Raw genomic sequence first — 15325 nt, 5'->3', positions numbered from 1 at the left:
GTCCCAGTGATGACGGGCTTAGGAGTTCAGTCGTTTGTGGCACGTTACGAATGCAGGCAGGAGGCAGGGGTCCGGATAAAGACCTCTGGGGCTGGACTCACACTGACTTCACTCCACGTCACTGTTTGCTGCCAGGGGCCATCAGCACTCACCATGGACGATGTGGCATCCAGGAGGCTCACGACCTTCATCTCAATGTCATTCTGGCCAAAGCTCTTCAGCAGCTTCATAACCTCACTCACAGTCAGCCACTTACAATCCACGTCTTGAATGGAAACAATATAATCCCCTTCCTTGGCTCCTGCCGCCTATGAAAGTATGATTTAAATAAAGGTCAATGTTCTGTTCATTCAGATCCCTAAAGCAGTTCCCAAGTTCATTAATAAAACAGTTATCTGCACAAATTTGCTTCAAGAAGGCAAAAATTAATCCTTTTCTCTTTGGGCAAGAAAGGTATGAAAGGCCTTTCACATAAAGCAAGGCCTTTTACATAGAGGAACCCTACATTGAATCACCCACATACATTTGTTTGGGCAGCTCTCTTTATATTTTACCAGTTTCACTGTCTGCAAAGATGCCAGGGAGTTTTGCTCCCAATTTAGAAGGGTCCACACTTACGGCAGCAGAGCAGTATGGATCCAGGAAGTGGACTTGAACCGGGGAGTTTCCTCTCAGGGTGAACCCCAAGTCTCCTTCTTCTGCAGTGAAGTGAATGCTTCGAGGAGGCGTCCATCTCTTATTAGCCGAAAACACAGATAAAGGGCCCTTTGGAATAGAGCGTCATTAGCTGTAGGAGCTGAAGGCTGAATCAGGAACTTTTGAAAACCAAAGGAAATGATGCCTTATTGTCCTTACAGATTTCATTTGGCCCTGCTCCGAGACTAATGATACCATCTGGGATAATACGTGCTACAAAGTCATACAAGAATGTTAATTGCCATTTGCTCTAAAAGATCCAACATATTTAAGATAAAATTATCTTTTTAAAATTATCTTAATTTAAATAATCTTATATAACATCTCTAATTAAAAATCAAAAACATCTAGAAGTAGCCTTTTACATACTTGCAACTTATAAAACAGCTTTCCCCTCAAGTCATTATGAAATAAATGTTCAACATACCAGCTTCTGGAAGAAGTCTGTTACTGTCACCTTGGAGAACTGTGGCGGTATAATTTCAACCTCTCGCTCAGTTTTAGCTGGAAAAGAAGATTAAAAGTAAAAGCATAAATGTTTCTCTAATTGAAAGTTATCCTTGAAAACTCAGGCCTAACTCCATTTGGGTATCTACTATGAGCTATATCCCACTCTGGGGCTGGGACAGAGTAGTGGCAATAAGACAAATTCCCTGCCTTCGAGGAGCTTATTTGTATTCTAGGGGACATCCAATGGTATTCATAAAATCCTACTGAGAAGTAACCTACGTTTCGGGTGTGGCTGTTATGGAAATACCATGCTTTCAGCACAGTTTCGGGCGAGACGTGCTTCCTCTCCTCAGTATTAATGTGTGATGCGAGGATTTCACAGTGAGAAGTGGGTTTGCCAAATCTCCACTATCATATTCACGGCAGGCTCAAGCCAACCCTTCCCATGAGGCTAGTCAGTGTCTAACAAAGGATCCCAGTGCAGGCTTAGTATACATGAACAACAGCATAAAAAGAAAATATGGGGAAGAAGACTGGCACTGTCAAGAAGACTGACACACCCCTGTATTCACGGGACGGCCCTGTGGTTTCTTACAAACGAACTGCTTCACACAGCACTGGGCTCAGACAGGTTACTCATCCACTACAAGAGTGGTGCCACCACCCCCAGACAGCCTCGCCAGGAGCTGTGCATCTCCCTCCCCCTGTGGAGGTTGTCTCTACTGTGTGGACAAGGGGGTCAGGGAAGTGGCCTGTGTCCATGAAGGAGAATCCCTGAGCGCCATTCCTGTTTCCACCAACCAGCTTGGTCACCTGGACCAAAGACTTTGATCTCTCTAAGCCTCCACTGCCTCATCTTTAAGATGAGGGTGATACTCGTATCACCCTCATAGTACTGCGGAGCGAGATCTCACTTGTATGTGGAATCTGAAACGGCCAAACTCTTCAAATCTATTTATGATAAAAACCCTCAATGAAGGGGGTATAGAGGGAACAAATCTCAACATAATAAAGGCCATATACGACAAGCCTTGAAAACTTTTCCTCTAAGATCAGGAACAAGACAAGGATGCCCATTCTTACCATTTTTATTCATCATAGTATTGGAAGTCCTAGTCATAGCAATTAGTCAAGAAAAAGAAGTTAAGGCATCCAAATCAATAGTAAAACTGACACTATTTGCAGATGACATAATCCTACTTAAAGAGAACCCTACAGACTTCACCAAAAGACTGTTAGAACTAATGAATGAATTCAGTAAAGCTGCAGGATAAAAAATCAATATACAGAAATCCATGGCATTTCTATACACTAATAACAAACTATCCGAAAGAGAAATTAAGACAATCCAATTTACAATTGCATCAAAAATAATAAAACACCTAGGAATAAATTTACCCAAGGAAGTGAAAGACGTCTACACTGAAAACTATAGGACACTCATGAAGGAAACTGAAGAAGACACAAATAAATGGAAAGATAATTCCGTGTTTGTGGGTTGGAAAAATTAATATTGTTAAAATGGCCATAATACCCAAAGCAATCGACTAATTCAATGCAATCCCTATCAAAAATCTAATGGCATATTTCACAAAACTAGAATAATTCTAAAATTGGTATGGAACCACAAAAGATCCCGAAGAGCCAAAACAATCTTGAGAAGGAAGAACAAAGCTGAAGGTATCATGCTCCCTGATTTCAACTATACTTTGAAGCTACAGTAATCAAAACAGTATGGTATGGGCACAGAAACAGACACACAGATCAATGGAACAGACCTGAAAACCCAGAAATAAACCCACACATAGATGAACAATTAATTTATGACCAAGAAGCAAAGAACAGACAATGGAAAAAGGATGGTCTCTTCAATAAATGGTGCTGGGAAAACTAAGCAGCCACATGCAAAACAATGAAACTAGATCACTATCTTATACCATGCACAAAAATTAACTCAACATGGAGTAAAGACTTGAATGTAAGACCTAAAACCATATAATTTCTAGAAGAAAACATAGGTGGAAACCTCAGTGACATTGTTTTTAGTGATATTTTTGTGGATCAGACTCCAAAGGCAAGGGAAACAAAAGCAAAAACAAACAAATGGGACTATGTCAAACTAAAAAGCTTCTGCACAGTGATGGGAACTATCATCAAAATGAAAAGGCAATTTACTGAATGGGAGAAGACAGTTGCAAATTATATATGTGATAAGGAGTTACTATCCAAAGTATATAAAGAACACATACAACTCAACAACAAAAAAACAAACAACTCAATTGAAAAATGGGCAGAGGGTCTGAATAGGCATTTTTCCAAGAAAGACATACAGATGGCCAACAGGCACATAAAACAACACTAATTATTAGGAAAATGTAAATCAAAACCACAATGAGCTATCACCTCACATGTGTTATAATTGGCTATTATCAAAAAGACAAGAAATAACAAATGTTGGAGAGGATGTGGAAAAAAGGGAACCCTCGTACACTATGGGTGGCACTGTAAATTAGTGCAGCCACTATGGAAAAACAGTATGGAGATTCCTCAAAAAGGTAAGCATGGTTCATATGACCCAGCCATTCCACTTCCAGGTATTAACGTGAAGAACGTGAAACACTAATTCTAAAAGGTATATTCACCCCTATGTTCATTGCAGCATTGTTTACAATAGCCAAGATATGGAAACAATCTAAGTGTCCATAGACGGATGAACAGGTAAAGAAGATGTGGTATATATATACAATGGACTACTACTCAGACAAAAAAGAAAAAAAAAAAAAAGAATGAAATCCTGTGACTTGCAACTAAATGGATGGACCTTGAGGATATCATGTTAAGTGAAATTAGTCAGATAGAGGGAAAAAAAAGACGATATGATTGGAATCTAAAAAAATCCCCAAAAACAAATGAACAAACAAAACAAAAACAAACTCATAGATACAGAGAACAGATTTGTGGTTACCAGAGGGGTTTAGGGGGGAGGGATGGGCAAAATGAGTGAAGAGGGTCAACTCTATGGTGATGGATGGTAACTAGACTTCTGGTGGTGATCACTCTGGAGTGTATACAGATGTTGAATTATAATGCTGTACACCTGGAACTCATACGATAAAAAATAATAAATAAAGTCAAACTCATAGAAGCAGAGAGCAGAATGGCGGATGCCGGGGACAGTGGGGGTTGGGTGCTGTGAGGAAATGTTGGTGAAAGGGTACAGAGTTTCAGTTATGCAGGATGAGTAAGTTCTAGAGGTCTAACACAGTACGGTGACTATTACAACACTATGTTGTATACGTGAGGGTAGATCTTAAGTGTTCTCACCACACACACACACACACACAGACACGATGAACTAGATTTTGAAGAAATCTTCACTGCCAAAGTAAAAACTTTTCCCTGCACCCCCTGGATCCACTGTATCAGTGAAACTTTTACTTCTTCTTTCATAATAAAAATAATTTTTGTCTGGGGGAAAAAAAAAAGAAAGAAAATGGGGAAAACAGGGTAAAGATCAAGCCTTGGAGCAGGAATAAGGATGCAGGTGGCTTTCAAACTATGGAGCTGAAGGTAAAAGACAGAGAGCAAATCGCAGTTTTCCAGAAGGCAGGTGGCACGTGGGTGGGTGTGGAGCGTAGGGAAAGCGTCGAGGCGAAAGGCAGCTCCTGGGGTCTCCTGACTAGCGGTGGGGGCTGGAACCCCAGGGGAGGCCGTGAGACTTTAAAGAAAGGAATCTAGAGGAAGCAAGCCAGGGAGAGGAGACCCGCAAGAATGCCAGGAGGGGAGGTGGGTTTGGGCACGACCGTCAGCAAACAGGGTGGAGAGGAAAGTGAGGGCAGAGAGAACCAAGGTGGCAGGGCCCTGACGTCATAGGTGGCGTGTTGAGGGGCAGGAGGGGGTTGGCTGCCACCAAGGGGTCAACAAGGACGAAGACCATAAAGAAGGCCCTGGATCTGGGAAGGAGGAGGTGAGGACTCCAGGGCAAGAGCAGCACGCGGCCCTGTCCCAGTGCCCGGCACACAGCGAGGGTTTGCCCGGCCCCTGCAGGAGGAACGCCCGAGCGCCCCTGCCTCTCACATGGCACACTCTGCACCTGGCACCGGCACCCAGGCCACTCACAGATGATGTCGGGAACGTCGATCAAGCTCAGCAGGTCATAGTCGTCACGGAGCTGAGTGTACTTGAGCCGGGACCGCTGGTGTGCCGCAGACAGCACCTCCTGCAGCACCTCGATGTTCCGGAGCTTCTTGCACAGGCTGGCCTCCCTCACGGACTCCTCGTGATGGGTAACAGCTCGGCACAGATGGGACTTGCCTGCCCACAGAAAATCAAGACCACAGGACACATGTCGTAAACTGCAATGTGAGTACCTCAAGGAGAGCCCGAGTGCCCAAGGATTCGCCCAGAAAGGTGGACGTTCTCTTTTCTGAAGGATCTGCCTGGATGGCTTCAGTCCCTCTAAATGTGTGTACAATATGCTCACTTGTGTCTATAAATCTTTCATTCAGCAAACATTTACCAAACATTCTAGGCATTAGAGGTAAAGCAATGACCAAAAACTCGCCTCTGCATTCATGGAGTTTACATGCTAGTGGTTGAAGACAGATAACAAGCAAAGAAATGTGTAATGGGTTGTGTGGCTATAAGGTTCTGGAGAAAAATAAAGCAGAAAAAAAAATAGGCAGATGTGGCACGAGAAGATGGGGACTGGGGAGTCGCCCTTCTATTATGGGTGATCAGAAAAGGCCTTTTAGAAGGTAACTTTTAAGTGGAGCCCTGAAGGACGTGAGGGAGCAGTCAAGAGGATATCTGACAGAAGAGCGCTCCTAGAAGAACAGCAGCAAGTGCAAAGGCCCTGGGGCAGGAGCATGCCTGCATGTTTAAGGACAACAAGGAACTTGGGAGTTTGGTTGGAGGGAGTGAGGGCTGGAGAGAAGGGTAGGGAATGAGGCCAGAGAGGAACAGGGGCTTGACCATGTCCAGCCTCAGAAGTGCAGGTGAGGAATTCTGCTCCACCTCTAGGTGAGACAGGACCACAAGGGCTCCCTGGTCAAAAGCTGGGCAAGCTGTGTGACCTCTCTGGGCCCCTGTTTCCTCAGATGAAAAATGGGGAGTCATACCATATGTATCTCATAGGGTTGTGTGAGGTTTAAGCGAGTCAATGTCTGTTAAGTAAGCACTACGTAAGCTTGGACCAGGGTGGTAGGTAAGAAGTGGTCAGATGTGGGATATTTTTCTAGGTAGAGCCAACAGGATTCGCTAATCAAATGCGGGGATGAGAAAGAAAGATGAGGGCGGAGAATGCGTCCAAGGTTTCTGGCCTGCACACCTAGAACGATGGAGCTGCCATCCCTGAGATGGGGAAAGTGCATGTGTGTGGTTGGGGGGGACAAGATCAGGTGGAGGAAGAATTCAGGTTTGGACATGGAAAGCATACTCACTCTGAGACCTGTTAAGAGACCAAACTAGGACAATTCATTACCCGTTCTTAGGTGTGGCCTAAGAAATGCCTCCTTCCAGATTAGCATGACCAAGGGCCATCCCCTGGACCCTGCTAGGGTGTTGGAAGATTGCCAAAGCTCTGGCTCCATCGTGGGAGCCCTGGTCCCTCGCAGAACCTGTGAGAACACAGCTCTGGAAGCCCGTTGAGGCCAGAGGACTATGCCTCCCGGTTTCTGAATCCAGAGTGGCCACGATGACTCGGGAAGCCCTACTCTCCGGGCCCTGCCCTGGGGACCTGCGTGGAGCTGCTGGTGAGTGGAAGTATCAGATGGGGCACGGGGAGGGAGGAAGCAGGAGAGCCGACACACACCCAGCCACTGGCGCTGGTGAACGTTTTTCAGCGTGGCCAAGGGCGTCATCCCCTCTGGCATGTGGTCGTAGAGCTGGGACAGGCACTTCTCCTGGTGGTCCTCATCTGAGCCAGGCTTCACTGCAACAAGAACCACAGGATAAATCCCTTCTTGCGGCCGCGGTGCGGGCTCTAGAGGTGGCACCGCAGACCCACTGAGAGATCCCTCTTTCAACCACATCCCCAGGTTCCCTTCTCCAGCTTTACAAGGCACTTGGCATAATAGGTCTCCTTTCCACCCCTGGACATACCCAGGCAATCCAGCCCAAGGTCTCTGTGCAGGGGGCCCGGCACACTCTAGGGGCTCCGGATTTGGCTCCAAGCCCCTGCTCTCTACCTGCTCCCCATCACCCATCTTATGAACCTCCAAGCACAGCCCCACCTCAAACCTCTGGGGGCCTCCATGCCTGCACCCTCCCTGGCACGTGTCCCCTCCTGACCTCACCAAACCACCCACTGCTACCTCAACACTTCCGGCCTCTGTTCCAGGGCTCACTCAGATCCTGTTCTCACTCTAGCTGTCCTTTCCCTCCTCGTTCAGCTGGAAAAGTCCTCCTCAGAGTCCCCAGTCTAACTCGAATGGCACTGCCTCTGAGGAACCGTCCATGACTACACCGAGGACTCCAACTGCTGCCTCATTTGTGTTCCTACCACAGTGACTGAAGCACTGTATTTCGGCTGGTTTACATGACTTGTCCTGCCTAATAGACCATAAAATAATACTAGCAGGAGCAGCTGACACTTCCAGAGAGCCCACCATATACAAGGCACTATTTAGCTTTGCATAGAGGCATTTAGTTTTCACAACAGCCTGTGAGATAGGTTCTCTTTGTGTCCCCATTTTACAGATGAGAAAACTGAGGCACAGAGCAGGTAAGTAAGTTGCCCAAGATCACCCAGCTAGTAAATGACAGAGCTGAGATACGAACCCAGGCAGTCTTGGCCCCAGAGGTTTTCCTTTTCGTTACTCAGAGGGCTGCCTTAATTAGCACCAATTGCAACAAAAGTCCCACCCAACCTCAGATCAGAGCCAAGACTATGGGGAGGACGGTGAGGCACTCACTGCAGGCTGAACATTTAAGGAGGTGCCCCAAACTCAGCCATCAAGATATATATGATATTTTAATACAATTTTCTAAATATCAAAATTAATACAAAAATATTCATGATAAACAACCGATCAAATTTTTTTTTTTATTTCAGGTTCCCACGTGGCTCAGTAAGGCACCGTTATTGCTCTGTGTCCTTATTTAAAATTTTAATCACCAAGGATTTTTTTTTGTCTTAGTTTTGATTCATTTACAATTATAATTTTAAAATATTATCTCAATTACTGAGTTTATCCCCTTAGATTTCATGCCTGAGGCGAGCGCCTCCCTGGTCTAGTCCTGGCCCTAGATTCCAGGTGAAACATAATCTCCATGAAGCCGTCTGTTCCATCCCAGGCAGAAGGAACGCTACCCCTCTTCCTCCCACAGGAAGGAACCACATAACCCCTAATCCCACCCTGTTGCCTGGGCCAACATGTAATCCCCACCCTCTGCCCCTAGGCTGTGAGCATCTCCCAGGCAGGTAGACAGCTCTCACTCAGCTCAGAATCACCCAGAGGAAGCAAAACCACAGCCCTGACCAAAGCCCAGAGCCCCGAGATGCCAAGCCTTACACTGGTGGTCGATGAGGAGGGTGGCTGTGAAGTAGTGGGCCAGGGCTTCGTAGTGGTGGGCTTTCACGCAGGCCAAGCTGGCCCAGGAGTATGGGATGTTCTCCTTCACTGGCTCCTGGTTCATGGCCGTGTACAGCTGCCGATAGACCTCTCCCACCTACAACGGAAAAAATGTTGGGAACGAGGAGGGTGGCACAGGGGCCCTCACGTATCCGGGCTGCAGAAAAAGAGCCCTTTCTTCTGGGCAGCGGCCCCTGCCAGAGGTCGCTCCAGAATCTGGGAGCAACTCCAAGGTCTCCTAGCGCTGTCAGTGTCAGAGTTAACAGGGAGATCGGGCCACTGTCATTATGCTGGTTTTTAGGCTAAGCTGCAGATGGAATCAGTGATCCGTATCTGAAACACCATTACTTGCCAAGAAAATGCAAGCCAGCACTCTGGCCAGCCTGGGCGGGCATGCTGCCCAGGTCACGGGCAAGCTGCCGTGGGAAGCCCCCGCTGCGTCCAGTGGGCCCACACCGACAACTCCCACTCACTCCGAAAGTCACGGGAAACGGCAAGGCTTACCTTGGCAGCCTCCTGAGCCACCTTCACCAGCACGAAGAACTCGTTCTGGATCCCAGAAAGGCAGATTTTCTCAAACGTGCTTTCTTGGGCTTGCGCCAGCATCATTTTGACCAGCACACTGAGCATGGCGGGACTCATGTCGTAACTTGGAGTGTGAGTAAACGTCTCTTTCAGGTAGTTTAAAACCCCTACGATTGGAATTGGTTTGCACGTTAGTTGGGGATCATATTTATTTCACCATGCTGCTCAGGAGTATGGAAAATGACGAAGCAAAACTATAAAACTGGTGTCCTGAAGCATCTTTAGAAAAATCTGATTCTCAATTACCATAAGATCCAGTAATTCTACTCCTAGGTATAACCCCACAGAATTGAAAGCAGAGACTTAAACTGATACTTATACATGAATGCACATGGCAGCATTATTCCCAATAACCGAAAGGCAGAAACAACTCAAATGTCCATCCACAGACATGGGGATACACAAAATGTGGTATATACCTACAACGGAATATTTCAGCCTTAAAAAGGAAGGCAATTCTGACACACGCTACGACATGGATGAAGACATCACACTAAGTGAAATAGGTCCATCACAAGGACCAATGTCGTATGATTCCACTGGGTGAGATGAGGTCTCTGGAATAGTCAAACTCATAGAGACAAAAAGTAGAATGTTTCCCAGGGGCTGAGGGGAGGGAGGAACGGAGATGTAGTGTTTAATGGGACAGAGTTTCTGTTTGGGGTGATAAAAAAGTTCTGGAGATGGAGAGTTGCACAACAATGTGACTGTACTTAATATGCCAACGAACAGTAATCCTAAAAATGGTTAAAATGGTAGTTTTGTTATGTATGTTTTACCATAGCTAGAGAACTTTTGTTTTCCAACTCTCTTCCAAAACATTTACGTCTGTATTAAGCAAGGAAACCAGCCTGCTCCCTATCCATTCCTGTCTCACCTGGCACACTTGTGAGAAATTCCATACGTGACTACACATATGATGGAGGTGAAGGTAGAAGGCAGACAGAATGACGGAAGGGCTCTCAGGCGGACATGCTCACACTTAACCCCTGGGTCATTCAGAAATTCCGGGCTTTCCCCCAGGACCTCAAGAAAGATCAACTCAGCCACTCCAGTGGAAATTTTCATGCCGTAGCCCTCAGCTGACTTTTTTATGTGTTAGAAAAGTGTCACAGCATTAAATGACAATCAACCTGGAGCTGAAATAAAATCTCCGGCACAAATCCCATCTGACTGGTTCTTCTGGTGTTGCTGCAAAGCATACACTGCCCTGCAGAAGGAAGGCGACGGCTGCAGGCTGTCTGCTCCTTTCTGGGGTTCGCTCCTACTCTGTTCTCAAGCTTTGTCTCGTCCATATCTCTGGAATCTTAGAGACAGGTCACCAAGCATACCTGCTTCAGAGTCCTCAGAAAGAAAGATGAGCCCAGAAAAGGATTTACAGTGGAAGAAATCAACTCCCACGTGGAATTTCACAGTGTCGTTTCCTCCCAAGGGATCAATCATTTTAACCAAGCGATTCCATGATCAGCCAACATGGCAAAGCCACAGTTCTTCACGGCCTTGCAGAGCAAAGTCAGATACCCCAAAAGTATCTGCCAGGGTGACACTCCGACACAGAGAGACAAGGACCGGCACAGAAGGAAACCCGCTGTGGAGCCAGCTCAGCGCATCACACGTTGGTCTGTGCTTGTCACCGCTTTTGCCCACTATTCCCTGTGCCGAGACTGCTGGTCACAGGCCCTGCTAGAAGGAAGCGATGCAGGACCCTCGAACACCCATGAGGCAGGCCTGCCCGTTGCACCTCGCCTGGCAGCCCCCAGTCCTCTACAGGCTGGCACTGTCACTTGGTAGGGGGCCGAGAAGAGCAACCTTGCGTGAGCGAGCTTCTCAGAATGAGCATAACAGAAAGGCAAGGGTAGTCATATGCACCAAACAGGCACGTCTGATGAAAGAAAAAGCCTACATTCCCACCATTTGAGAAAACTTATTCTCTTCTTCGAAACTGTGTTCAAAGAAACAGTCCATTCACTGCCATCTCTGGGGCCACTCGTTTGGAAAAGATTAATCGTTAACTACTGTGTACACAAGCCATATTCAGACAGAAACAGGGTTTGAGCCAATAAGCGATTTTCTTGGTGGGAAGATACACCGGCTCTGGAAACTGGCCTGGCCCTTTCAGGCCTGTGAGGCCAAGTGTGGGCCTGTGGAGGACCCACGAACCCCCTTCAGCTGGGGTACCAGGGCCACCTGGCAGGGCCAGGGCTCTATCCCGGCAGCCCTCGCAAAGACACACCTGCGGCTCTCTGAAAGGCATCCACTGTGCTCTGCAGCCCAGCTTCTGTCTGTCGATTGCACCGGGTCCCGATCTGTGTGTACAGGGCTCCAATGTTAAACAGAATGCTGGCTTTCTCCAGCAGCAAGTTCTGTTGGCTAACCGGAACCCCCGTGAGGGAGTCATACCTATTTAAAAGAAACGTCTTTTGAGAATATGAATTCCTTGGTTAGTGAGTGCCACCTCTGGGTAAAAATGGACAGAACTTAGTTCTTGAATAAAATTCAAAGATGCACATGCAATGAGGTTTTATTTCCAAGCAAGACGATGGGCCTGATCATACTGAATAAAGACACCCGCAAGGGCAAACTGAAATAGGGATTCTCAACCGGGACGTCCTTCCATAGGTGAACGGATATACAGACGGTGGTACAGCTACACGGTGGAAAATTATGCAGCACTAAAAAGAAATGAGCTATCAAGCCATGAAAAGACATGGAGAAACCTTAAATGCATGTGACTAAGTGAAAGAAGCCAATCTGGAAAGGCTACATACTGTATGATTCCAACTATATGACATTCTGGAAAAGACAAAAAGAATCAGTGGTTGCCAGGACTGGGGGTGGGGAAGGGTGAGGATGCCTAGGTGGAAGGCAGAGGATTGTAGGGTAGTGAAACTGTTCTGTGTGATACTATGATATGATGTGGATACATGTCATTACATTTGACCAAACCCACGGAAGGTAGCCCACCAAGAGTGAACCCTACTGTAAACAACGGATGTTGGGTGACAGTGAGCCAATGTAGGTTCATCAGCTGTAACAAATGGAACAGTCTGGTGGGGCGATGTTGACAGTGGCGGAGGTCGTGGGTGTGCAGGGGCTATACGGGGACTCTCTACACCTCCCACTCAATTTTACTATGAACCTGAAACTGCTCTAAAAAATACAATGTACTAAAAAAAATAAAATAAAAAAGAAGGCTTCTCTTAAATGAAATATAGAAAATCCTAACCCTTCATAATTCTTCCTGAAGTCTGAAAGACTCAGGGTATGTTTCAAAGTTCACCTATCAACCAGGGGATAGATACGGAGCTTCTTCCTAATTCAACACTAAGAAGTCGCATTTGGCCCCTTCACCCACGTGCCGGCAGCTAACACATCTTCAGGAAAAGTCATCCGCCTTTCCTTCCAAAAGGAGGCATGGATAGCCATCTGCTGTGGTGAAATTAAGCTCTGAATAGGCCCCTCAGCTACTGGGATTTACTTTCGTTTCACACAGCCCTAAGCAACTCAGAGAAGAGGTATAGCATCTCCAAAATATTTAGACAACACTAATCATGGTAAGTACCAACTCTGGGGAAGAATCCAAGGTTCTGCTTCAGTTTGTAAAATCTCATCTATTTCTGTTTGCTGCCCTTGTCACTGGGACAAAACCTGATTCCCACTCCCATGCCATCTGGGACAAGAATCTTGTTTCTTGTTAGTTCCACCTCAGAGCCCCAGTGTTTCCCCCGCGATAAAACGAGCATGAAAAAAATGCCTCTTCTCCTCGGCTCACTTGCTCTGAGAAGCAAGAAGCCATGGTCCGTTGGAGCCTTTTCCCCCTGGATCCCCTTCATAAATAAACACTGGTTTATCTACATGTCTCCTGTATTAACGGGACAGTTAGAAAGAGGAGGCCACAGTGCAGAGGAGCCTCCGTGGGACAGAGGCTCCCAGCGGTGGCCAGAGTGGGAAAGCCCCAGCCCAGGCACGTACCAGGTAAACAGGATCCCCATTTGTCGGGTGGGTGGGAAGAATCGGCTCTCAACACACCCCAGCTGGATGAAGTAACTCATCAGCAGCTCGACCCCAGCCTCATCTCGGCTGGGCGTCCGACAGGCCTGAAAGGAAAGGAACCACTGAGCGGGTGAGGGGGTGACCGGGTGAGCATAGTGCAGACAGCCAGGCAGGGAAGATGCTCACACACGCTATTTCTCTGGAGCCTAGGCCCCAGTGCTGGTATCATGAACTCTAGGAGAGATGGGCAAGGCTGGAGTGAACTCATGAGTCCTGGAACCCAGCCCCAGACATGTATGTCTGTCCTCTCTGTGGTCTTCTTATGTGGCAAGTTGAATGGACGATTCTGACAGTTCCTCCCTACCACCTCCGACCACCAGCGATTCTACAAGGCTTCAGATGAAATAATGGGATCATCTGAAGACTCATCAAGCTCTAGCAGCCACCCTCCTCACCCTGCCGCACACAGGAACATACTTGTCTCAGATCCATAAGATCTGCTATTTCATCTTCATAGAGGTAGCTATCTTCACTGTAATGTTCCAGGATAAAATCCTGTAAGAAAAATGAGATACTGTAAGGTGTGACTCAAAACCGTAAACAGGTAAAATAGTAATGTCTAAGGTCCCCCCCTTTAAAAATACATGTAGAGGGACTTCCCTGGTAGCGCACTGGTTAAGAATCTGCCTGACAATGCAGGGGACATGGGTTCGAGCCCTGGTCCGGGAAGATCCCACATGCAGCGGAGCAACTAAGCCCGTGCGCCACAACTACTGAGCCTGCGCTCTAGAGCCCGCGAGCCACAACTACTGAAGCCTGCGTGCCTAGAGCCCGTGCTCCGCAACAAGAAGCCACTGCAATGAGAAGCCCGCGCACCGCAACGAAGAGTAGCCCCTGCTCGCCACAACTAGAAAGCCTGCGCGCAGCAACGAAGACCCAACGCAGCCAAAAATAAATAAATAAATGTTTCTTTAAAAAAAAAAAAATACATGTAGAATTCATAAAAACTTATGGGAGAGTGTACACTGCAGTGATTTTCTAAGTGGTGGGATTTATTTTCTTAATTTTATTTATGTATATTTAAAATTTTTGTTTTTGTTGCTTCAGTAAAAAGGGAAGTTGAAGTTATTTTTTATTTAAAAATGGGGACTTCCCTGGTGGTCCAGTGGTTAAGGCTTCGCCTTCCAATGCAGGCGGTGCGGGTTCCATCCCTGGTCAGGGAGCTAAGATCCCACATGCCTAGCGGCCAAAAAACCGAAACATAAAACAAAAGCAATATTGTAACAAATTCAGGAAAGACCTTAAAAATGGTCCACATCAAAAACAAAATCTTAAAAAAAAAAGTGTCTTGGCAGCACAGTTAAGTGACTTGCATAAGTGACTATAAGTTCAATAATTCTAGCAAACATCACAGATATTCAGGGGCTTAGACCTTCGTCCTTTGGGCACAGGGTCTTCCTGGCAGAGGGAACTCATGTCTGGGGACTGTTACGAGGATGCTACCCTCAGGGTCTGTGATGGAAACCTTTGTGAGAGCAGCTCTGTGCACTTCCACAAACAAAGCACCCCTGTGAGACCTCCAACGGGGTCCAGCGTTTCATGACCACTTGGTGAGTTCATTCGGTCATAAGATACATTGACGAACACCTGCTATGTGCCAGGCACTGTTCACAGTGCTGGGGCTACTTCAGTGAACAAAACAAAGATCTTGCCCCATGGAGCTTATAATCTCACAAGGGAGCACAGACATTAAGTAACAGGCACAACAAATAGGTAAATTATATCATATATTAGGAGGAGGCAAGTATTACAGGAAGAAATAAGATGAGTAAAATGGGTATGGAGAATGGATTCTTGCATAACATCCTCCGTAAGTGCTGGCTCTCCCTGGCTGCAAAAAGTTGAGGAGAGAGACTGTTCATTACATTTTCCCAAGTGTCTGTGAGTATTCTTTTTACACGCTTTCTACATTAAAGACCCTTCTGCTTTTTATATGTTCAATGAATACCTACACATACACCCATATA

At 46.5% G+C, this 15325-nt stretch overlaps 1 protein-coding gene across 2 annotated transcripts in view; it reads right to left on the bottom strand.

The window, feature by feature from the left end:
- RHPN2 (rhophilin Rho GTPase binding protein 2) overlaps positions 1–15325 on the bottom strand; it is a 56953-nt gene that overhangs the window by 5315 nt on the left and 36313 nt on the right. For both annotated transcript variants that reach the window (XM_060000008.1, XM_069540223.1), the window contains exons 5-14: positions 13776–13853; positions 13278–13402; positions 11539–11705; positions 9225–9412; positions 8661–8817; positions 6959–7078; positions 5266–5460; positions 1124–1200; positions 619–765; positions 153–308 (exon numbers count right to left, since the gene is read on the bottom strand). In XM_060000008.1, the coding sequence (XP_059855991.1) occupies positions 153–308; positions 619–765; positions 1124–1200; positions 5266–5460; positions 6959–7078; positions 8661–8817; positions 9225–9412; positions 11539–11705; positions 13278–13402; positions 13776–13853 (1410 nt within the window). The remainder of the gene's footprint in view (positions 1–152; positions 309–618; positions 766–1123; positions 1201–5265; positions 5461–6958; positions 7079–8660; positions 8818–9224; positions 9413–11538; positions 11706–13277; positions 13403–13775; positions 13854–15325) is intronic.

The sequence above is a fragment of the Delphinus delphis genome, chromosome 20 (genome assembly GCF_949987515.2).
Source record: "Delphinus delphis chromosome 20, mDelDel1.2, whole genome shotgun sequence".
NCBI lineage: Eukaryota > Metazoa > Chordata > Mammalia > Artiodactyla > Delphinidae > Delphinus > Delphinus delphis.
The sequence above is the reverse complement of the archived record's forward strand: the minus strand, read 5'-3'. Positions and strand labels throughout refer to the sequence as shown.